The sequence below is a fragment of the Suncus etruscus genome, chromosome 6 (genome assembly GCF_024139225.1).
Source record: "Suncus etruscus isolate mSunEtr1 chromosome 6, mSunEtr1.pri.cur, whole genome shotgun sequence".
Taxonomy (NCBI): Eukaryota; Metazoa; Chordata; class Mammalia; order Eulipotyphla; family Soricidae; genus Suncus; species Suncus etruscus.
The window spans coordinates 76,669,833-76,694,621 of NC_064853.1; the positions used below are offsets into that span (position 1 = coordinate 76,669,833).

Genomic DNA, 24,789 nt, shown 5'->3' on the forward strand with positions numbered 1-24,789 from the left:
GTAAATGTATATGAATGTACATATACATATGTATGTATATACATATATATTGTTTTGGGGCCACACACTGTGGTACTCAGGTTATTCCTGACTCTGCACTCCACTCAGAAATTATTCTGAGCAGGCTCGAGAGACCATATGAAATGCTGGGGATCAAAATCCAGATTAGCATATCCAAGGCAAATGTCCTACCACTGTGCTATTGTTATAGTCCTTAAGACATTATATTTTAGAAGAAGAGAACTGGTCTCAGGATCTATTCTTTACCATACCACCTGAAAAAAATAACCATAATTTTTAAGAGACCCAGTAATTTTTATGTAAAATGTGGAGGTTAGATTAGGTGAACATTAAAATTTTCATTAACTCAGCAGCACAACTCCTCAAAACGAAAATTGAAACTACACACATATCAGAATTAAATGATTTGTATCAAGAAAGAATAATTGAAAAATGCATAGATATCTCATTTTACTCATTAGATAAGATGGAATTTTTAAACCAGTGGTAGGGCTTCCATTTTCCCTGAATTCTCCCACAAAACCAAATAGATATCTCAAATACTGACTCCTTGGATAGGTCTTCCATGACTACCAGAGAAAGAATAATCACTCTCTCCACTCCCCAAATCATTGATAAGCTTTATTTTTCTCACAGTCCTTATTATTATATGAATTTATTTGCTTTAATTTTGTTATGGAGAGGAACACATCTAGCTGTATACTGGACTAACTCCTGGCTTTATGTTCAGGAATCAGTCTTGGTGATAGTCAGACCATATGCAATGACAGGAACTGATGACCATATGCAATGACAGGAACTGATGCAAAGTAAGCACCTAAACCTCTGTAATAAATGTCTGGCTCTTGCTTTTTTATGATGACTGTATATGTTGTCTGCCTCTCTATCATAGAAACTATTTCAAAAGGTCTAGAAACATAATTACATCTTCTTCATGATAGTTTTCACTATAGAAAATAGAAAAACATTCTAGTTCAGAATAAGCACTCAATTGATTTAGTAGTGAAACATATTAAACAATTTACAAGACTTAATAGAGCTATATATCTATATAATGTACTCAGCGATTAAAATTGGTTCTGTTTATTTATATCTTAACAAACTCTAGGAGGTACTATGTCCAGATAATTAGAGATGAGAAAACTCAGGCTAAGAGGTTAAGAGACTTCCTCAAGCAATTAGAGTATCTTGGATTTGGTACTTTTAATAAAACCTTCTGCCCTAACATTTAGCCTTCTTTACCCAGAAGCAATCTTTTATTCTGCAATTCAAGTCTGGAAACCATCAGTTTAATATTTTATATGGAAATATATATAACTAACTATAAACTACTCTTATATTTAATTTTTGTAATTAGTGACTAATTAAAGGACAATTAATACATTTTAAACTATACAGTCCATTTTTTGTTTAATTTTTTTAGCCCTTAAGCAGTGCACAGGGCTTTGAGGATACAATACCAATTGGATTAGTAGTTTAATGCAAAGGCCTGAGAATATAAAACAGTTTATGTATTGCAGTACTGGGGATTAGCTGGGCCATTCTGGCAGTGCTTAGTTCTAAATCCAAGCATTCTTGATTGCCAAACGTTTCAGGGTCAGCCAAATGCCTCTTAGTCCATTTACTATATAACCAGACTCTGAGTCCTATTTAGAATCAATTAACAAGTGTTTTTAATATCTTAAGGTAAATTTTGTTCTCTTCTATTATATTGGGACTAGAACCTTGGGCCTTAAAATTGCAAAGCAAGTGTCTATCACTAACCTAATATCTCCAACCTTTAAGCAATATTTTAATGTTGGGAGAACATATTCATTTAAGCCAACACTCATTGCTTATTTCAATGAATGTATTAAGCAGTGTCTACACATTAACTAATGTGACTCTTATATTAACCTTTAGTGTTTGCTTGTGCCTAACCTCTCAAAGCACCCTAAATTACTCAAAGCGACTCTGATCACTTTAATTTATGAGAATAACTGAATATTCATCTTCAAAATTCTGAAAATGATTATCCCTGCACAACAGTGGCTCTTTTTTTAATCTTAGATGATAACTCTGATTAAACACATCCAAAGGCTGATTATCCCCACTGCAGTTAATGCCCGGGTTGCAGCTAACTACTTATTTCACAGCAGGAATTGCCTTAGAGAGACCATTTACAGTATTCAAAGATTTTATTTACACCATTATTTTCTATTGATCCAATTGGCTAAAGTTGGTATACACTGAGTCCTCTAAGATCTACTAAGGTGTCAAAAACTACAATCCAAACAAATATTCCTCTACACTCCATCAATAATATACCAATGTAAATGCTAATCATCTACACTCACAGTGGTCCTCAAACTATGGCCTGTGGGCCACATATTGTATTTGTATGTTTTGTTTCTTCATTGCAAAATAAGATATATGCAGTGTGCATAAGAATTCATTCATAAGTTTTGTTTTTACTATAGTCAGACCCTCCAGTGGTCTGAGGGACAGTGAACTGGCCCCCTGTTTAAAAAGTTTGAGGACCCCTGATACAGTCTAAATATAAAAATAAAATATAATAAATATCATTATAAATATAAACTATTTTTGACTCATGCCACTGAGATTGACACACATCACAAAGAAGGAAAACAAGCAGTGCTGGCGGGGATGTGGAGAGAAAGGAACTCATTTTCTCTGCTGGTGGGAATGCCATCTAGTCCAACCTTTATGGAAAGTGATATGGAGATTCCTTCACAAACTGGAAATTGAGTTCCCATATGATCCAGCTATACCACTCCTAGGAATATACCTGAGGAACACAAAAATACAATACAAAAATCCCTTCCTCACACCTATATTCATTGCAGCACTATTTACAATAGCCAGACTCTGGAAACAACCAAGATGCCCTTCAACAGATGAGTGGCTAAAGCAACTGTGGTACATATACACAATGGAATACTATGCAACCGTCAGGAGAAATGAAGTCATGAAATTTTTCTATACATGGATGTACATGGAATCTATTGTGCTGAGTGAAGTAAGTCAGAGGGAGAGAGAAAAATGCAAAATGGTTTAACTCATCTATGGGTTTTTAAAAAATGAAAGACATTTTTAACAGTATCTCACAGACAAGAGAGATGAGGGCTGGTAGGTGCAGCTCATGACATGAAGCTCACCTCATAGAGTGATGAGTGCAGTTAGAGAAATAACTACACTAAAAACTATCCTAACAATGTGAATTAATGAGGGAAGTAGAAAGCCTGTCTTGAGTACAGGTGTGGATGGGGTGGGGAGGAGGGAGATCTGGGAAATTGGTGGTGGGAATGTTGCACTGGTGAAGGGAGGTGTTCTTTACATGACTGTAATCATACAACTGTAATCATATTGTAATCCTAGTGTTTAAATAAAGATAATTTAAAAAAAACTATTTTTGACTATTAGAATTGTTCTGTTATTTTATCATGAAGCTCCTTGGTGATGCAATTTGCTTTCACAATGGTGAATACAGAAGGGAGAAAAGAAGAGAGAGGGATATAGAAAAGATGGAAGGAAAATATTTAGTTTACAGATGCATCTATACAATGTGGAAAAATTAAGCAAATGTTGTTCCTTGAACTTTCTGATACTGCTAGATTCTTGGAACAAGCAACAGCACTTTTTATGATAGAATAATAGGGACACTGGATAGGTTTCTGGAATTGTGCAGTTCTAACTTGAGTGTGCTCTTGATTTGATTTCTGGTTCTTGCAGCTATGATTATGAAAAATGCAAGCTGCCATTAATTCACCAACTAAAAAGGTTCCAAGAACAACCCATTCAATACTTAGTAGTATATCAGATACTAAGGATACAGAAATGATGGAGATCAATATCCTATTTTCCTAAAACTGCTATTCTGGAGAGAAGACTGCTTTGCACAGAACTAACCTGGATTTAGAATCTGGCAATTCGCCCCCCGTCCCCCCCCCCCCCACACACACACACAGGGCCCCTGACTCTGCACTAGTGATTCTTGAATGCAGAGCCAGGATTAAGCACTGAGCACAGTTGGGTGTGTCCCATTAAAAAAAAAAAGGCAACGAAACACTTATTCTTATTGAGAAGGCAGGCAAGACTAGATACGTTAACAAATAGCATTAATATCACTACTGTGAAAATACTACAAAGAAAATAAATGTATGTCAGAGTTCTTTGACCCAAATGGATACCAGTGGCTTGTATCAGAGAAGTTGCAGGCAAGAAATCTAAAGGTTAGCATTCTACTTAGAATCTTACCACGGGTCAATGGCCAAAGATCTGGATATGCAGCAGTTACCTTGTAAGTTTGCCCACTAGACCATGGAGCTTCGTATTCAATTAGTCTGGGAAAGAGCGTGATAATTTGCATCTCTAATTTCCAGGTGCTATTGCTGCTGCTTCAGAGAGAACATTCTGAGAAGCACCATCCTGAGTTGTACCATCTTTTTTCCCTTCTTTTACAGATATCGTGAGAATCGGCAAGGAGTTATAAAGTGTGAAACTGCTTAATATAAAAGATGTGGCATTTATAGAGAAATAAATTCAAATAGAAATTAAATTCCTAGAGCACTTCACGAAAATGAGCCAATCAGAGTTGATTTCAGGAGGAACAATCCCCTCTCTCTTTCTTTAAGAAGGACGAAAATTTAGTGTTTTTAGAATTTTTTTTCTTCATGAAACATGTTCTCTAATTATGGATGGGGCTTAGAAGAGCCCTCAGGTCTCTAGCAATGCCCAGCAGAGTCACACTCTAGCAGCAGGGCCCCCTCCATTGCCTTCACAATCAGACACCTGCTGGTAGAACCCAGAATGGCTGAAATCAGGTCATGCATTGCAGAAGACTAGGAAATATATTTGCATTTACCTTCTCGGGAAACTGCATTTTCTCTGATTAGAGACTCCCTTGCAGAAGGACGCCCTTGTTAACATTAGTAGAGGAAGTAAGGAATAAAGATTTATTGCCTAACATTCTGGTCATTTGAATTAATTCATCATTTAATGACTTCAATGACAACTTCTTCACTGGTTTTCATCTTATTGAGAAAAATGACCTTTTATTGATAGGTTATTGTTTATTTTTCAAAGTACCTTATTATTTGAAAAGTGCTGATATGATATTTTTCCAAAGTAATGTTTGATTGGGGAAACTGAAATAAAGACTATCCATAAAAATAAGACAGACTCAATTTTTTTCAGAAGTGATTTGTGTATGATTTGAGTATGATACATATATTAAATATCATGTAATAAATGGAAGACTCTCAGCCATCTTTAAAAAAAGATGAGCTCTATAGGCAGTAAGTTGGCATACTTTATTGTAAAAATAGTGATCGTCAATTTTTCAGGCTCTGAAGTCAAGCAGCTCTGTTTGCAACAACTCAACTATCACACAAAGTCAACAATAGACAATATATGAACACATGGAATGGCTGTTATAAGAAAATTTCATTAAAAAAAAAAACAGGCAGTAGAGCTGGCCAACACCTGTCACAAATCAGGAATATTGGTTACTCCCTCAAATGCAGTCTTGGTTTATTTGTTGGAGCAAAAAACGTAACTTGTCTGCCTGTAATGTTTCTGTGCATGTTTAAAGAAAATATAATTACTTGTCATGTTACTTCCTCATAGGAATTTCAAAAGAACTGATGAGCATATACTTAAAAAGTACAATGATTTCTTGATGAAGGGTACAAGAGAAGTAATAATTATTATCAATTCTCCCTTTTAAGCTACTATCATTTGATTATTATTGCACCTGGGAATAGAACAAGAATTCTAAATCATGACACTTTATACTATTCAAACACATTATGCTATGGTCTTTCTCACTAGAGTTTTCTTTCAAGTGATTAATCAAAAAACTGTATTGTCTTCAAGGAACTAAATATAAGGAATAAAATGAAAAGATTCCAACATGTTAGGTACAAGGATTTAATATTTCTATCATTTATCTTTGATGACTGTTCAGCCTTAAACCCTAAAAGGAGAGCATTCTCAATAAATGCAATATGTGTTATGCTAAAATCATAAAATAAAGTTATATGGTGTTTTCATTCTTCTCTGCATATTTTAGGAGAAGTTGCAATAAGGAAAAATGTTTTAGATGAAAAACATTTAAATTAACATATGTGAAAATATTATTTTAAAATACAATGGGTATTTTATACTAAATGTATTATTTCTTAGGAATACTCTATAACTTTTCTTCTACATCCATCCAATGTTAGTTATCAACCAAGCTGTGTTTCTTTACAATCAATTCTCCTACTAGAAGTTTCTCTTGTATCCACCACAAACAAGAAACTAATAGAAATGATAGCAATTTGCACACATGACAATAAGTAGTAGCACACTAAAAAAAAAGTGCTCTTAGTGTATTACTATGGCATATTTTTAATTTGGGGAAGGTAAAATAGCACTTTTAGGTGAGCTAATAAAGGTTAGTAACAAGGCAGAAGTGATATTTAAGTTGAAACAAAGGTAAAATGAACCAAATAAAGAGCTTTCTAGATAGTCCTAAAAGTGCACAAACATATCATTGTGAGCAATTAAAATAAATTTAGAGGCTGTAAGTAGTTAAATATGTTTCAAGAAAACATGAAAAGTAAACAAAAAGTAAATAATAGAATCTTTGAAGGTTAAATACTATGTGATTATGTGAAGAAATGAATGACTTTCAAAAGGTTGATTATGGTGAATTCTAAGATTACTTTGGCACAAGAGCTTAACAAGCAAGAGGAAAACTATAAAAATGTCTAGAATAGGGATCCAGACAGAGGACATGATAATGCAAAGGCACAATTCAGCCTATGTGAGATATGAGGAAGGGAGCAGACGGTGTTAGAGAGGTAAAGAGAGTCACTTTTTGTAAATAATTCTAAAAACTAATTTAGGAATGTTAGTCAACTGGTATTGGACTAAATAGATTGCAAATACAAAGTATTAGAAATAAAAGTAACAGTTAAAAGGCTGTTTTCAATATGAAAAGTTTTAAAATTCATTAATAGAAACATTCCCAAACATTAATAAACATAGATTTCCATTGCTGAGATGGATAAGCTTTTCCACATGAAATTTCTGGTAGAATTATGATAGCTTGGATAAAAAGCACCTTAAACACTATAAGACTTGTAAAAATCTATAGACATCTCAAATTTCTATGAACCCATAAAGTATCTGAAACTGTAAAAGAGAAGAACTCAAAAGCCTAATTTTATACTCAACCCTTCACCCCCTCTCAATGTCATTTCTGTAGCAACTATCTTAAACAAAATATTAGCCAGCTCTCTGCATTCTATAGATTTTATTGGGAAAGAATGATTGGATACTGCGTTAAAAGAAATAATTCAAAACATCCAAGCAGTGAAGAAAAAACTCAAGCTCAGTAACATATCATTCTACCAGTCACAGTGAATCAAGGATAGAGAATACAAGTATAATTCATTAAAATACTAGCATAAATGGAGCAAAGACCAGTTCAAAATTATAAAGTCCGCCTATTACCCAGACAATAGCACTTTCCAAACAAATTGCTAATGCATAAAGATATTACTGCTAGTAGCTGGTTGACTGACTTTAGCACCTCTCCAATGATAAACTTGCTGTCACAGAGGACAGATAGAAACTAGTCTCTGCTGTCAAACTGTCATGGAATTATTAAATATAGAGGGGAAAAATGACCCAAACACTATGTAATGAGTTCCCTTTTCATTTTGTTTTCTACAAAAGAACATCTGCAGATTTTTAATGACTCTGAAATGTATGAGCCAAATTGATGAGAAAGAAAAACATCTCTCAGGAATAGGAAAGAGGAAAATAAATACACAACATCATATACTGGAGATGGGGCCAGAGCAATAGCGCAGTGGTAGGGCATTTGCCTTGCACGTGACTGACCCAGAACAGACTGACTGCAGTTCGATCCCCAGCATCCCATATGGTCCCCCAAGCCAGAAGCGATTTCTGAGCGCATAGCCAGGAGTACCCCTGAGCATCACTGGGTGTGATACCCCCCAAAAATATATAGGAAATAAATATCATTTAAGATATGAGGAACTTAAGAGTTCTTCAATGTATGATGTCCTAGTTAAATGTCTGGCAGATCTTTACTAATCTCAACCCTAAATTTATACAATTATATATGTATATTCAAATATAAATACTATTAATACTTGTAAAAATACTGTGAAATACTAAAATCTAATACAAAAATGTAAGTTAATTCTGTTTATTTTTTGTGCAGGCTACTTCCAGAATTCCTTAGGGCATATTCTTGGTGGTGGGTGTTATCTAATGTAAAGCATGTATTACTGCTCTCTGAACAACTTCGCTGACACATCATTAATTTTATACACTACTTGTATTTAATTTATTACTTTTATTTTGTTTTAAATATAAACCATAAATACTTTAAATATAAGAAATACCATAATATTTCTCAAATAGTCCATGTCATAACTTTCATGAAATGACACTGCCATTTAATTTTGTAACTGCTTATGCTATTGGTTATTTTTACTTACTTTGTGCCATGACTTAATGGTAGGTAGACTTTCATTTTTTCAGCTCATACAAATTTTGGAATAAATCATATATATATTGACTTTCCATGTGTAGTGTAATTTTCTACAGAAAATCACTTGGATGCCCAGGAAATTCTATACCTTAGCTCAATGATATGACTCATCCAGGGGTACTTCTCAAACACAGCATAGGGATTGATGATATATATTTTTTTAATTTCTTTTTTCTTTGGTTTTAGGCCACACCCAGTGACTCTCAGGGGTTACTCCTGGCTATGTGCTCAGAAATCACTCCTGGCATGGGAACCATCTGAAATGCTGAGGTATCGATCCATGGTCAGTCCTAGGTCAGCATGTACAAATCAAAAGCCCTACTGCTGTGCCATCACTCCAGCCCTGATATTGATTTTGTACATCAATATAGTATGGCATGAATCATCAGTAACTGTGGAAGAAACTGAATAATATTCAAAATAAGCTAAATAACTTTTGTTTGTTTACTTTTAGGCCATACCCAGCAGTGTTCAAGGGTTATTCCTGGCTCTGCACTCAGAAATCACTTCTGGCAGTCTCAGTGTACCAAATGGGATGCTGAGGATCAAACCCAGGTCAGTCATGTCAAGGTAAAAGTCCTAGTCTCTCTGGGACCTGAATCACTGATTAGGAGAATTTTATTTAAAGGGACTTTAAAAATCCTACTGGTGTCCATACACATTATGCCCTCCATTTCATTTGACCATATTTTATGATTCTGAGGTTGTCTGTTTTTATAAATATCAGAAATTAAAATTTTATTATATTTTATGTAATATGATATTAGCATTAACATTTGATTTTGATGTACAAAGTATTTCACCACCACCAAAACACAAGATTCTTTCTAATTGTGCTTTAATATGTACGAGATAAGTCAAAGAATTTGAGATAGGCCTTGTTCCCTGACTTAAGGACAGACCCAACTATAAAAGTGAAAAGGATCTGATTATTCTCAGGACAGTATTAATTTGTTGCATTACATGCTATTGTTGTGCTAAAGAAAATAAACACTAACATTGTAAATATAGCCCTGTATAATTCTGAAAAAAATATTCTAAGCACTTGTATACTCTCTAAGAGTAAAAACTACCCTAAATATCACTGTACTTTATTTAGTAGGTACATTTAATTGAACTAGGCATTTGAGGTAATTTTAGCACATGATTTGACTTTTTCTTACACTAATGAGAAGAAAATAATAAAGTTACTAAGGGAAAAGTATATAGTTAATATATTTTTACTGGCTATAATGGTAAAACAGAATGCAGCATTCTGATGTTTATAAATAAAAACAACATTTCAATATATCAATATCTATAATTAACTTTACAATTAAGTATTCATTAGAATAATCTTTCAAATATAACTCCATCCCTCCATTCAAATATATTTTTAGTAAATTCAAGATCAGATAAGAAACCTAAATTTATATATATATTTTTTTCTTTTGGTTTTTCAGCCACACCCAGTGATGTCCTGCTGCTATGCATCCAGAAATGACCCCTGGCTTTGGGGACTATATGGGACACCAGGGGGTCGAATCACAGTCTACCTAGGTTAGCGCATGCAAGGCAGATGCCTTACCACTTGCACCTCTGCTTTGGCCCCTAAATGTATTATTTTGTACATGCAATAGTATGTAAGAAATATTTTCTCCACCTTTAAAATAAAAATACAGCAAGCTTAAATTTTGAATAAAACCTGTCAGAGATCCAGGCCATATTATAAGAAACAGGTAAAAGAAAAAAATAATTCAGTGTCCCAGTTTTAAGCTCAATGCACACACTAAAAGTACACAGAGACTTTCAAATATTCTACCTTCACACATTGTGTCCTGAAGATTATGTGATTAAAACACACACACACACACACACACACACACACCATTGCTGTTAACCATCTTCTCTCAGTGTTTTTATAATATACCGATGCAATCCAATTGGTTAAATGACTAAGCAACAAGGTCAATCAAATTCAATACTCTCTCTATTCAAATATAATGGAGATTTTGACCATTCGGCACTCAAAGAGCAAATACATTCTCACACTGACAACCACATTCCATGGGCTTTTCCTGAAAGCAAAGTGTGACAGATGCCTTGGCTATAATTGCCAATCAGCCTTTACATGGCAGCTGAAAACACAATACATCACTTTGATCTCCTTTGCTCTAAACATATCCACAATCAAGAAACGTGAACAAGAAATAAAAAATTGGCATCATTTCTAGAAGCTGTCACTCTGTGACACTTAGATAGCATAATGTACATTTTGTTCATGTCTTTTTTTTTCTGCTTTAGAATCCCTCTGCCAAAGTCTTCATCAAAAATCACCTACATTTATACATCATGTATTTATATGCATATGAATAAGTGTATATATTATATATGTCTACACATATCTAGATTAAGAAATATAGAATAGATGCATAAATATATGAGACATATTTAGAAAATATTTTAAAGCAAATACAAAATATTAATACAAGCACATTTAGTCAAATACTGCCATTTCCGTATGATTTTTATACTTGGAAAATAAAACAAAGAGTGATAATTGGATTTTTGAAAGTTCCTAAAAAAAAACAAAAAACTCTAACTCACATTTTGCCGGCAGATCATAGCCACCTGTGATTTTTGCCTGTCCAGTTTCACAGCCATTCAGAGTACGACATTCAGCCAGCAAACAAGGACCAGCTGCTCTGTGAATACAGCCATCCACTAGAAGAGAGAGAGAAAAAACATGAGCCCATTTTTGGTTTCTTTTGAAATAAATGTAGAATTCAAGGTAGGAAACAAGGAAGTTGAAGTAATTTGAGTTACCCTCCTTGGAAAGCACTGTAGGCCAAACACTTGTTAAACATTATGCCTTTCTTTCCCTCTCTTTCCTCATCTCCACACCCCCTGTCCTATATCAGAAACACAACTGAAAAGCTACTGCACAGCTAAATCTTAGACAACAGATCAGGTTTCTTTGGAGAGTCTTGATTTGCAGTATCTTCAAATTTTAGTGGTAAAAACGTTCAGAGCATTTCTAGTTTCTAGAAATCAATTCCATATCACTGAACACAGGACTGGGGAGAAATGCATTTTTAACATTTCTAAATTCTAACATTTCTAATCTTTCTAACATTTAAGTTAATGAGTTATAGAAGTCATAAAAGAAAAAATGATCTAGAAAAAAGTAGGAAAGGGATATAGGAACATTCATGCTAATATACCCAAAATGAGCAAAGATATATGTGTTATGTTGTTGAATAAGAAGAAGTTCAGAAGTCTTTATTTTTCATTTATTCATTTATTTAAATCTTGGGCTAAAACCGAACTGTGCTGAAGGGCTTACTCTTGTCTGCACTCAGATATCACTGCTGGTTAGGTTCATATATGAGAACATATATGGTGCTAGGAATCCAACTTAACCTGGCAGGGAAAGCTCCTGAGCTGCTGTTGTCTCTCTAGTCCTAGTTTTTATTTGAGAGCTTTGATTCTGTTCTGCCATTGTATTAATGATTTTATAGGAGAAAATTTTTACAAATGTTCTTGCTACTGTACTTTTATTCTTATTTTTAACTTTACTTTCTTATTTTTTTCTTTTTCTTTTTTCTCAATAAATTTGACTTTACTTATCTAGAAACAAATGTATTGTGATCAACTATGGCAAGTATGTGATGAATTTTTTTGAATAATTAAAAAAAAGAAATAAAGTTTTGTCTAACCTGTATGAGGCCCTTCATTATGAGCAAAGCTAAAAAATTATAGGCACAGAAGTTAGGACAATGAGGACCCATTGTTGAATGGAAACTAGAAAGAAAGAAATCAAGATGCCAGAATATAGTATAACATATAAGGCTTTTGCCTGGATGTAATCTTTGAAATACCATATGGTTCCCAAGCACATTCAGGAGTGATTCCTGAGTGTAGAACCAGGAGTAACTTTGGCATTGTTAGGTGTGGTCCTAAAAATAAAACAAGACAAAACAAAACAAAAAAAAACACAATAACACAAAGAAAAATAAAAATGATAAAGTAGGGAGTGAAATTACATTTAAAATTAATAGAGGAAATGTGCCAAGTGATATACTTGAACTACCAAACGAATGGCCTTGCAGCCCATACATACAAGTCAGAGGCCACACCTTGGAGAAGGGAATACTGAGTGACATAGGAAAGAAGCACCTTTGAAATACAAAAAGAATCATTGTAAAGCAGAGCAAAAACCCACCACTACTTGTAGTTGAAGACTGCAGTCCTGCACCCTGCATTTGAATCAGTAGTAACTCCCTATATAACTTCTCTGAAATAAAATTCAGAGTGAACATGATTAGGATGTACAAGTAACTGCAAAAAATAGTGGAGCAGATGGCCAATAAAACACAGGAGAATATGAGAGCAGAAATGAGAAAAATACAAAAAGAAATGTCAGAACTGAAAAACTTGAAGGTCTCACTAGTAAAGTAAGAACTGCTAATGATCCAATCAGTGACTTCAAAGATGAGAGGCAGAAAACCTCCAGACAAAACAGAAGCTGGAAAATGCCTCAAATAAATGAACAGATGACAAAGAAATTTGGGATAAATTCAGGAGGAATAACATAAAATGGGGTACATTTTTGCCATAATGGAGGGCTGGGGTAGAGATGGGATGATGGAAGTGTAACTGGGCAAATGACAGAAAATGAACAGTTGGTGAATGGAAGGGTCTTGAAATAGCAGCAACACTTTAGTTTTTTATCTCACAATTATTTAATTTTTAAAAATTCTTTAAAATGTAATAGAATTCTTGGATATCAAATCAAGCAATATAAAGACCCCCTTTTTTCTCCACTGTCCATATCCAAACTGCAGTAAAATTGATCACTGTTCTTTATTGTCATGCAACTTAAAGACAAAACTGGATATTGGAGAAAAAGTTTTCATGAAGTGATTTATAAGTCATCTAATATCCAAGTGACTTCTGCCACTGGCATTGAAACCTCATTTTTGACTGAATCTCATTTTGACTGAAAACATGTAACTAACACTCTAATAGATAATAATTACATCAGTGCTTTCAATATAAGGGACTGAGTAAAGAATGCGACTATATACAATTCTTTCTATGTGTGTGTTGTTTGTTTTTTTTGAGGGGGGAACTCGGTGACACTCAGGGGTTACTGAGTCTAGCTATGTGCTCAGAAATAGCTCCTGGCTTGGTGAATCATATGGGATGCTGGGGGATCGAACTGTGGTTTATCCAAGGTCAGCCGCATGCAAGGCAAATGCCCTACTACTGAGCCATCGCTCTGGTCCCTGTATACAATTCTAAGGTACAAAAAATTCAAAGTGCAATGCCAGGCTTAGAAAAATCACATTTTTGTTCAACTTTATATATATGATAACATATCATTTATATGTAAATACATATATAAGAAATATAAAATGTCTATCTGCAAAAATTGACACTATTATTTTATAAAAATAGTGATATGACATGAAAAACAAACAAACTATTAGGGAAAATAACTTCCTAAATTCTCTTTGTTCAAATTTTTTCCAGGGTTTCAAGTAAAGTATTTTAAAGCAAACATTCTTTTGTTGGCAAAAGAAATAACGACTTAGTATGATCTGATTATGCTAAAACAGGGTTTGCTAGTGTACTAAATCATATGCCATCAAATGTGATCTCCATTATTTAGCTTGTCATCTAATGCAGTTTGTAGATATCTAATTCTCCAGCTCCTCATGATATGCTAGCATTCATGACTGTATTAGCACAATGAAAGTCTAGTTGAAGAGCTATTTAATAAAAAGGACTACAGCTAATTCCAGGAACTATTCTGAAGACAACCTTATAAAATAGACTCTAATTTTATCATTTCTATTTTTATAGAAGCCTTTAAGAGTTAGAAATTTTCTTATGTTCAGAAAATACAAGCAATGCGATAAGACTCTCTAAGTTTGACTAATACAGAAGTCATGCTCTTCACTATTATAAACTACCTTCAGAACTTAAATCCAGGAAGTCTGAGTTATTGCATGTGGCATGTTACAGAACTTTCTAACTCTTTCTATTGAATTTATCTCTTAATTCAGAGAGTCTAATTTATATTATCAAAGCTAATGCTGGTTTATTATAAAATTTTAAATATCATGAAGAGATAAAGAGCTAGCTTCTATTTCACTCAATATTTTTGTTTTTCCCAATAGAATAACTTGATTTTTTATTTTGTAAAAGTATTAACACAATAAATTTGATTAGTATCCACTATCTTTAAAAGATATAAATATTAAAAATGTTTTTCTTTTTATAAGAACTCTTAAGGTCTTTATTAATTGTAGGGGCCATTGATATCGTATTCCCAATAAAATAAATCACTATGGAAACAGTGAATTTTAATAATAACACAGACCAAATGGACCTAACAGACATATACAGAACATTTTATCCAACCAAAAAAAAAAAAAAAAAGAACACACATTCTTATTCTTCCCAAGCACAAATGAACCAATTCTAGAATAGACCATATGCTAAGTTACAAAAAATCTTAATAAGTTCAGAGAAATTAAAATAATTTCAATAGAATCCCTACTTTGCATGAGGAAGTTGCAAGTTTGATTCCCTAGATTAGAATCCCATATATTCCTATGTCTCTAGATGCTTGTCTCAAGATGCTTGGGGAAGCATCTTGAGGTGTTGCCTAAAATATAAAACAAAAAAAATAGATATTCTAGAGATAAAGTAAGGTGAAAACTCAATATGCTAATAAAGTAGAAGGATGAGGAATATTCACAGGAAGATAGACCTATACAGTGAAACAGGAAAGCTCATAAAAAGCTGCAAAAAAAATCTAATTAAAAATGTAGCTGTTTCATTCATTTCCCCAAAAAGAATATACAATGTCAGAGATGTTATAAGGAAATGCTAACTTATCAGATATGAGTTATATGATCATTACAGCATTATTTAAAATAGAAATCAAAATATTCACAGAAGAATGAATGAATAAAGATGTGGTAAAAGACAAATAGTGGTAAGGTGCTTGCCTTACATGCGGTCAAACCTAGCTTTATCATGGACATCATCTATGGTTTCCCCTAGAATTGCCAGGAGTTGAAATATTAAAAGAACCCATGGTCCTAGCAAGGAAAAGGAAAGAAATTGAGTGGAGGAGGAGAAATATGCACACACACACACACACACACACACACACACACACACACACACACACACACACACACACACACGATGGCGTCCAGCGACCAAGTGGCCTCAAGTGCATTGGTGAAGTTAAAAAAAAAAAAGAACTAAATATCCAAGTCAAAGTCAACAAAATATGGAATTAAGAGACCCAAACTTTAACAATCTAAACTTTAAATGGGTCTGTTATACTGGCAGGCACTATGGGAATATTGGTTAATGGAGAAATACACTATGACCAAGTAGGATTTATTCCAGAGATGCAAGGATGATTTAACATATACAAGTCAAAGGGTCAGAGAGAGAACCCAGGATGGATGGTGCTTTGAATCCCGGCACCCCATATGATCTCCAAGCAAGCCAAGAGCAATTTCTGAGCGCAGAGTCAGGAGTAACCCTTGAGAGCCACCGGGTGTGGCGCACACACACACACACACACACACGCACACACACACACACACACAAAGAAATAAAAAATAACATATACAAGTCAACAATAAAAGAAAAATAAACTATATGATATCAATAGTTGCATATAAAGGATTTGAAAAAGTCCATCACTCATGATATAAACAATCAAGAAGATAAGAATTGAAAAATGTTTTATCAATATAGTTAGTCATTTACCACAAATAATGGCAAAAATTATACTCAATGGAGAAAGAGTAAAAGTCTTTCATCTAAGACCTGACATGAAACAAAATTGCCTCTTCTTTCTGCTCCTATTCAATATAGTACTAAAAGTATTTGCCATAGCAACTAGGCAAGAAAAAGATGTCAAGGGAATCCATATAGAAAAGAAAAAATTCAAGTTCTCTATTTGCAGATGATACTATATTTAGAAAATCCAAAAAATGCTAGTAAAAACCTTCTAAGAGCAATAGATTTATATAGTAAAGTGGCAGGCTATAAAATATACACACAAAAAATCCATGGCTTTTCTATATACAAATGATTAAAGAGAGGAAAAAAAATATTCAATTCTCAATTGTGCCTCAGAAAATTAAGTACTTAGGAATCAACTTAACTAAAGAGGTGAAAGACCTATACAAAGAAAAATACATAATACTACTTCAAGAAATACCCTGCTCATGGATTGACAGATCTTGCCAATCAATATTATTAAAGTGGCAATAATTTTAAAGCATTGGACATATTTAATACAAGCACTATAAGAATATACTTGACATATTTCAAAGAAGTGGATCAGACATTCTTGAAATTCATTTGGAACAATAAACATCTATAAGTGGAGAAAAAAATTCTTGGAAAGAAGAAAATGGGAGGCATCACTTTCCCAACTTTAAACTACTATAAAGCAGTAGTCATTAAAACAGCTTGACATTGTAATAAAGACAGACCCTCAGATCAATGGAATAGACTTGAATATTCTAAGACTGAAACCCATTTATAAAATCAATTAATCTTTGATAAAGGAGCACGAAATACAGAGTAGAGCAAGGAAAGCCCCTTCAACAAATGGTGTTGGGAAAACTGGTCAATTCCTTGCAAAAAACAGTAAACTCAGATCTCTCTTTTATGCCATGCACAAAGGCCAATTAAATATGGATTAAAGACCTTGCTACCAGTTTTGAAATTATAAGTTATATAGAGAAAAAGATAAAAAGGAAGACTCCATAAAATTAAAGCTAAAGGCATCTTCTTCGGGGGGTGGGGACTGGGCCACACCCAGTGGCACTCAAGAGTTATCCTGGCTCTGCACTCAGAAATTGCTCCTGGCAGGCTCAGGGGACCATATGGGATGCCAGGAATTGAACCTGGGTCATTCTCGTGTTGGCAGCATTCAAGGCAATGTCCTACCACTGTGCTATCTCTCCAGCCCCAGAAGTATAGAACCAGGATTAAGCCCTGTGTATTGACAGATTTGACCAAGACCCTTCCCCCTCAAAATTATGAATAGAATATTCTCACTATAAGACAGTCCAATTCTTAATTCATGTCATCAGAGCAGATCATGCCTAAATCCTCACTATTCTGTAACACACTACAGTTTTCTTGGCTAAGTGCTCTCCACCTTTGATATCTCTTTTTCTTTGCCTGTCAATATCTTTCCACTTTTTTCAACTTTCAGTTCAACATTTCTTTTATTTACAAAACCATTTACCATTTTACAGGACAAATAACATACTTTTATATTGCCCAAACATTCTCGACTGTACTCTCATTTTCATGGCTATAAACTGTTTTTTAAATATTACATAAACATAGTAGAATGCTTATATGCTAATAATATTTCTTTTCCTCTTAATTAGCTTCTTGATGGTATGCATAGTGGCTTAATTCTTTTATAACTCCAACTATTTTTATAACTAGTTTTTGGAAGGCAGGTGTTTCATTCAATTGGACTTGAGATAAAAACTTGTAGATTTCAAGAAAAAAATACTGATAAAAAAAACCTAAACTTCAAAGATTCAAGAGGTAGAGAGTAAATTGCACACAGTCAAAAGGTTCTAATTACAAATCTGATGATCTGTAATATTAATAACTTATTCAAATTTTCCTCATTCAACTAGTCCTTCCTCTCAATTCAGAAAAATTGAAAAGACACAGACTGCTCTCAGGATTGATGCAAATGGTTATAAAACCTGTTCCTTTAGTTGGCTTCATGATCAGACCAAAAGAAATATAGAAGGCTGAATAGTGGCCAGATGTGAGATTCAACAGTGTCATATTGTTCACACTTTCAATGAGCCCCTCCCCCTGGGTGGGTTGCAAATATGTGGAGGCCCTTGTAATCAATACTCAGGTTGACACAGAATTTATTAAGTCCCAACAAAAATTTCTAAACAATTTAGAATAATAATAAAAGTTTAAAACTAACAGAAACATCTGATTCTAAAAAATAAAGGATGTTGGATACAATTTTCTAGAAAGCAAAAACACTTTTTCTATCTTTTATCCTAACAAGGGAGATAAAGGACTCATAGAAAAAAGATCAGTTGAGCCCTATAAATTTATTAATTACTATTGAATTTCTTTTTGGGGGGCCACACCCGGTGACACTCAAGAGTCACTCCTGGCTACGCACTCAGAAATTGCTCCTGGCTTGGGGAACAATATGGGACGCTGGGGGATCAAACCAGTCTGTCCTAGGTTAGCGCGTGCAAGACAGATGTCTTACTGTTTGTGACACTGCTCTGGCCCCATAATTACTATTGAATTTCTAAAGACATTTTGTAATATGTTCAGCCAAGTTCATTTATTTTTCTTTTAGAGTATATATCCAAAGAGAACTTCTATGCCTTCTTGTTATGTCAAGTCATGAGATGTATTTATCTAAAGGAGCATAGGAAAATGATGTTACTATTTGCATGATTAATGCTTTAACCCTGCCCTGCAAACCACCTTTTTCCAAGGATGCCCATTTTCTAAAGACTAGATGCACTGTCTATGAGCTAGATGGAGTCCAACACCACAAAGTGCCTAAGCATTTTTGCTGAATCCCTAAATAATTGTGCAATCCTTAAATAATTAGAATCCTGTGGAATACCTAAATAATTGTGTCAAAGAAAGTTCTAGCCTATCCCTCATTTTTGCTGTACTATAGAGATATATAAATCTTAACCATGTAAAACTACAGAAATTATGGTATCTTTATAACAATTGTTTGCATAAACTAATATTTTGGTGTAACTGGAACTTTAATTCAGCTTTGATTACAACTTGTTTTTAACCTTTATGCAAAAATAAATAAGTTGGCAATACTGGTATAAATATAATTCCTTTGCTAAGGTTGTTTCTCTAGATTTGCCTTGTTTTCCTTTTGGTTTTTGTTTGTTTTATTTGTCTTTAAACCTTTTATTATTGTATTAGTACCATTTAAGTAAAGTTTACTAGCATCATTTGGAAAATAGTACAATATTTGAACATTATGACCAAGAATAGGATTTATTTTTTTAATTTGAATCATCCGAGATAAGTTAAAAAGTTGTTGATTGAGTTTCTGAGAATATCTCAACATCCATCACTTCACTAGTGTTCATTTCCTACAATCTCTTAGTGAATTTAATCATGTTAGACTGAGAATTTTGAACACCAAAACTAGCCTGTCCTACTCATTCAAAGAGCAGTTCCTCCTACTTTATGATGAAACCCAGAACAAAGTCTGCTTACAAAATGCACATGGTATGATCTACCATATTCAGTAATAGGCTGAATACTGACTATCCTTAGGACTGCTCTTCATCAAGACTAAAGAGGCAACTGACTAGAGCTGCTCTTTAAAATCACTCTGGCTATTACACAGACATACCTGCCATTTACCATTTTGACAGTAAGTAAAAAATGCTTGAAGGCAGATGGTTAACTAAAGCAAGGGCCTTTGACTTCTGGCTTATTTGCCCCCCAATCATCTAACATAAGCTAAATTAAGACTTCAGCCTATTAATTAGGACATCTTAATTAGGCTTCTTACATGAAAGCCTAGAAAATTAGACTGTTGAAGAAAAGGAAGAAAAGGGAGCTTCAGTTAAGCTTTTTCAGGAAGTATATTTTTTACTTTTATCATTATTGCCTTAGAGAATAAACTTGAAAATATTCTTCTAAGATCGTCACATTTTACCACCTAAATAGCTCTAATAAAGACAAGAAAGATAGATCGTGTATCCACATACATTTTCCTAGCCCAAGATTTATTTTTCCTCATGGATTTCCATGCTGCCTGGTTGGCATTTTTCAGGTGAAGCCTCTTGCCACCTTTATTTCATACAAAGAATGAACAAGTTGATCTTGAGAAAAATCAAGTTGCAAAACTTGAAAAGGAATTCCACCAGTTACATGAACCAGTAAATATAAGAGCTAAAAAATACCAGAAACTAAATTTACTTACATATATACACATTTAAAAAAAATCTACTTAGTAAAACCCAATTATTTAAAAAATTAGCAAGTGGGGGGCCGGTGAGGTGGTGCTAGAGGTAAGGTGTCTGCCTTGCAAGCGCTAGCCAGGCTCCCATATGGTCCCTTCAAGCCAGAGGCAATTGTCCCATATGGTTCCCCCAAGCCAGGGGCAATTTCTGAGTGCTTAGCCAGGAGTAACCCTTGAGCATCAAATGGGTGTGGCCCAAAAACAACAACAACAAAAAATTAGCAAGTGGGATTTTCATTGTCTTACAGATACAGTACTTCAACGTTTTTAAGCAAGAGAAAAATTTAAGTTTTAAACCTACAAATATTCATTTAAACTTCATATAAATAAAATACAGTAATTTAATCTAAAGCCAGCCACACAAATCACATTAGTAGAAAAAATAAGAGACTCTTGTTGAATATATCTCTTAGAAGCCCAAGAGGATACAAGATTTCTCTCCAAATCAAATCAACATAAATTTATTAAACAACTATCTTGCACATGCATTATGTAAGAAGCTATTAGGGAATCAAATAATGATAATACTTGGAGAATTTACTATGCTATTTTTGGTGTGATCAGTGACTTGCAGACTTTCACTTAATGAAATACATTGTTGTAAATTAGAAATAAGTTGGTTCTGGCATTATAAGGCTGAGATTGGAGTCCCAATGCTACCAATACTTTGACTTTATTTTCTCTTTATATTTTTAAATTATTTTCATGGAGGTGGGTTGGGGATTGGGGCCACATACAATGTGCTTAAGATCATACCTGGCATGGTCAAAATATCAAACATGGTGGTAGGAACTGAAGCTGGGTCAGTCATATGCAAGGCAAGCATCTTATGCACTATACTATTACCTTGGCCCTCTACTTTGATTGTTCTTATATGTAAAACAGATTATGCCATAAGAGATATGTTCAAAATTACAGGTTAACTACCCACGAAATAGCACTACAGGTACGGTATCATATTTCTGATACCTCATACCTCAAGGAGTAATCCTTGAGCACAGAGCCAGAAATAACCCTTGAGCACAGTCAAGTATGATCCGAAAAACCAAAACTCAAGTTTATAGGGTTTTGTGAGTAAATTTGTTCTAACGAGATAAACACTGTGAATATTATGTGCATATACCTATGTAATAAATCATAGATTCACTGCTTAATCAACACAAAAGGTATAGATAAAATGTATTAGTATAGTTACTTAAAAAATAAGGAGCTAGAAGTTAAGTAATTCATGCAAGATCATGTGGGAGTTGCTATCACAGTCTATGATTGTGCTAATGCTCTTTTTATAGGACCAGAGCAATATCACTGCAGGTAGGGCATTTGCCTTGCACACACCCATCCTGGGTTTGATTCCTGGTATCCCTTATGATTCCCTAAGACTACCAGTAGTGATTTTTGAGTGTGGTGGCAGGAATAGTCTCTGAATGTCACCAGGTGTGACCCCAAACAAAACAAAATATTCTTTACTACCCTTAAGGGAAATGATTATTAGGGAATTATTAAAGAATTATTAAATTTGGTTCCTTCTCTAAGAACACAATTGGGCAAAATGTTTCAAACTTAAACTTTTACTAAAAGAGAGTAAACAATGGACTATATTTAGAATGTTTTACTATGCAAAACTTGTCTTTTAATAGAGCTACAAATCCTTTGAAAATGTCACATGTACTACATTTATGTATCTCTTCACAAACATCATTACATATTTCATTCTGAAAACAATTTTGCCAGACAGGCAGACTTAATTTTTTTCATTTTACACTAAGAGAAGTTCAACAAGTTCTGTGGTCTCTATTTACAGAAACCCACCTGTTCACATATTCATGCTTGTTTGTATACCTGGTTCGATTTTGGGAACACAACACTTAGAACTGAAGGTGTGATTCTAACTCTGTACTCAATATTAGTCCTGGTAGTATTCAGAGACCAGGCATTCAAGTTTTATGACTTTCATAATATAAAAAATATCAGCTGGGAAAATGAGGTGTGGGTATTTAAAGAAATAAATGCTGATGCCTAGATCCAAGTCTAAATCTACAAGAGTAGTATTCCCAGAAAAATCCAAAAGTCTGCACCTTATACATTCACAGATAAAACAGCCAAATTCTGTCAAGAGAAAAAGTTAATTATTACTCCTCTCTACTATCTGATTTCCTTTTCAAAGTGCCAGTTCATGGTAGTAGTTGAAGTAACAATCTGAGCATTCATTTGGATACACAAACTCAATCCTGAATCTTGCCAATTAGAAGATCCTTTTGAAATTTAGAGCCAGAGATCCTATACATCATAATAATACTGACCGAATCCTGCCCTGAATAATTTTATTTAAAATAGGCAATGTTAACAAGAACCAGAACCAACAGCAATAGCCAGTTGGATTTTGATTAAGTCCTTGGTGTATAATAACCAAAGTTAAAACAGAAGACAGCCATAAAGGAAATAAAACAATATATTCAAATGTTTAACTGATATTTTAGAAGTTTACCTATAAAGCACAAAGTTTAAGTTTATAAATACTTAAATTTGGGGATGGGGCTTTGGCCACAAAGGCTTTGTCCACAGCAGGCTATATTCAGGGCTTACTCCTAGCTCTGTGCTCAGGCATCACTCAGAATGATTCTCAGAATATCATATGTGGTGCTGTGATGGAACTCAGGTCAACTGTGGGCATGGTAAATGTCATATACTGTTGCAAATGAGCCCCTGATGAGGTTGACTGAAGGAGGGATGGAGGATGAGGCCTTTCTCCTCCAGCTCAGACCACGCCTCTGTTACCCAGTTCAGCCGGCGGTTCTGAAGTGAATGCGGTGGGAAGAAAGCCAACAGGCAGTCAGGCTTCCGAAGAAAACAGCTCTTTATTCTGTGAAGCCAAAAGGCTTAAGAATAGACCCCACAGGGAAAAAAAAAGCCCCTCACCTTCTACAGACCCTTGCTTTTATGCAAGGATCAGGTACCACCCAATGGTGGGATCAGATACTACCCAGTGCTGGGAGCAGAATCAGGTACCACCCTCTGGTGGGAGCAGAATGCCAGGTCACACACTAGGGTAGGGCACAATCACCGATCAGGGTAGGGTCAGTAACAGAATAATCCCATAAAAATGTTTACATACACAACAATATACCTATGCTATACCTATCTTTGTAGGGCTCATACAAATCAGATATTAACTTACATTCATAACAGCATTATTTAAAATAAATATATACAATATATACAATGCACTATTTACAACAGCCAGAATCTGTAAAGAACCCATGTGCCTGACAAAAGGTGAGTGGCTTAAGAAGCTGTGGTATATCTACACAACAGAATACTATGCAATCATTGGGAAAAATGAAGTCATAAAATTTCTCTATATGAATGGACATGGAGATTATTATGCTGAATGAAATGAGTCAGAGGAAAAAGAATAAACATAGAATTGTCTCATTCATCTGTGAGATATTAGAAATAAAAGGCAGTATGGTAATAATATCCAGAGACAATAGAGATGAGGGCCTGGAGGACCAGCCCATTATAAGAAGCTTATTCATAAAGAATGGTTAATGCAGTTAGAGCACTAGCTACACTGATAACTACCATGACAATGAGAGAGAGACAAGCTGAATGCCTGTCCCAGAGACAAGCAGGGGATGGGAAGTGGGGGAAAAATGGGGAACATTGATTGTGGGAATATTACATTGGTGAAGGACCAATGTACATACATAGAATAAAATCTATTTAAAATAGGCAATGTTAACTAGAACCAGAACCAAACAGCAATAGCCAGTTGGATTATGATTAAAATGTTCTTGGTGTATGATACTCAAAGTTAAAACAGAAGACAGTCATAAAGGAGATAAAACTATATCTTCAAATGTTTAACTGATATTTTAAAAGTTTACCAATAAAGAACAAAGTCTAAGTTCATAAATACTTAACTTTGGGAGGTGGGGCCAAATCTATGACTGAAACCCAACTACGAACATTTCTGTAACCATGTTACTTAAATAAACAAATTATTTTTTAAAAAATGTTAACTTACAGTGTTTACATTGCACAGTGTAATCTTATGTGCATAAAGAATCTTAGTGTTGGATCAGAGTGATAGTACAACAGGGATGGCATTTGCCTTGCATGTAACTGACGCAGGTTCAATTCCTGG

At 34.3% G+C, this 24,789-nt stretch overlaps 1 protein-coding gene across 1 annotated transcript in view; it reads right to left on the reverse strand.

Moving 5' to 3' along the window:
* Positions 1-24,789, reverse strand: part of MACROD2 (mono-ADP ribosylhydrolase 2) — a 2,173,194-nt gene that overhangs the window by 1,536,398 nt on the left and 612,007 nt on the right. Inside the window, exon 5 of the mRNA XM_049774344.1 lies at positions 11,183-11,299. Coding sequence (XP_049630301.1) covers positions 11,183-11,299 — 117 coding nt within the window. The remainder of the gene's footprint in view (positions 1-11,182; positions 11,300-24,789) is intronic.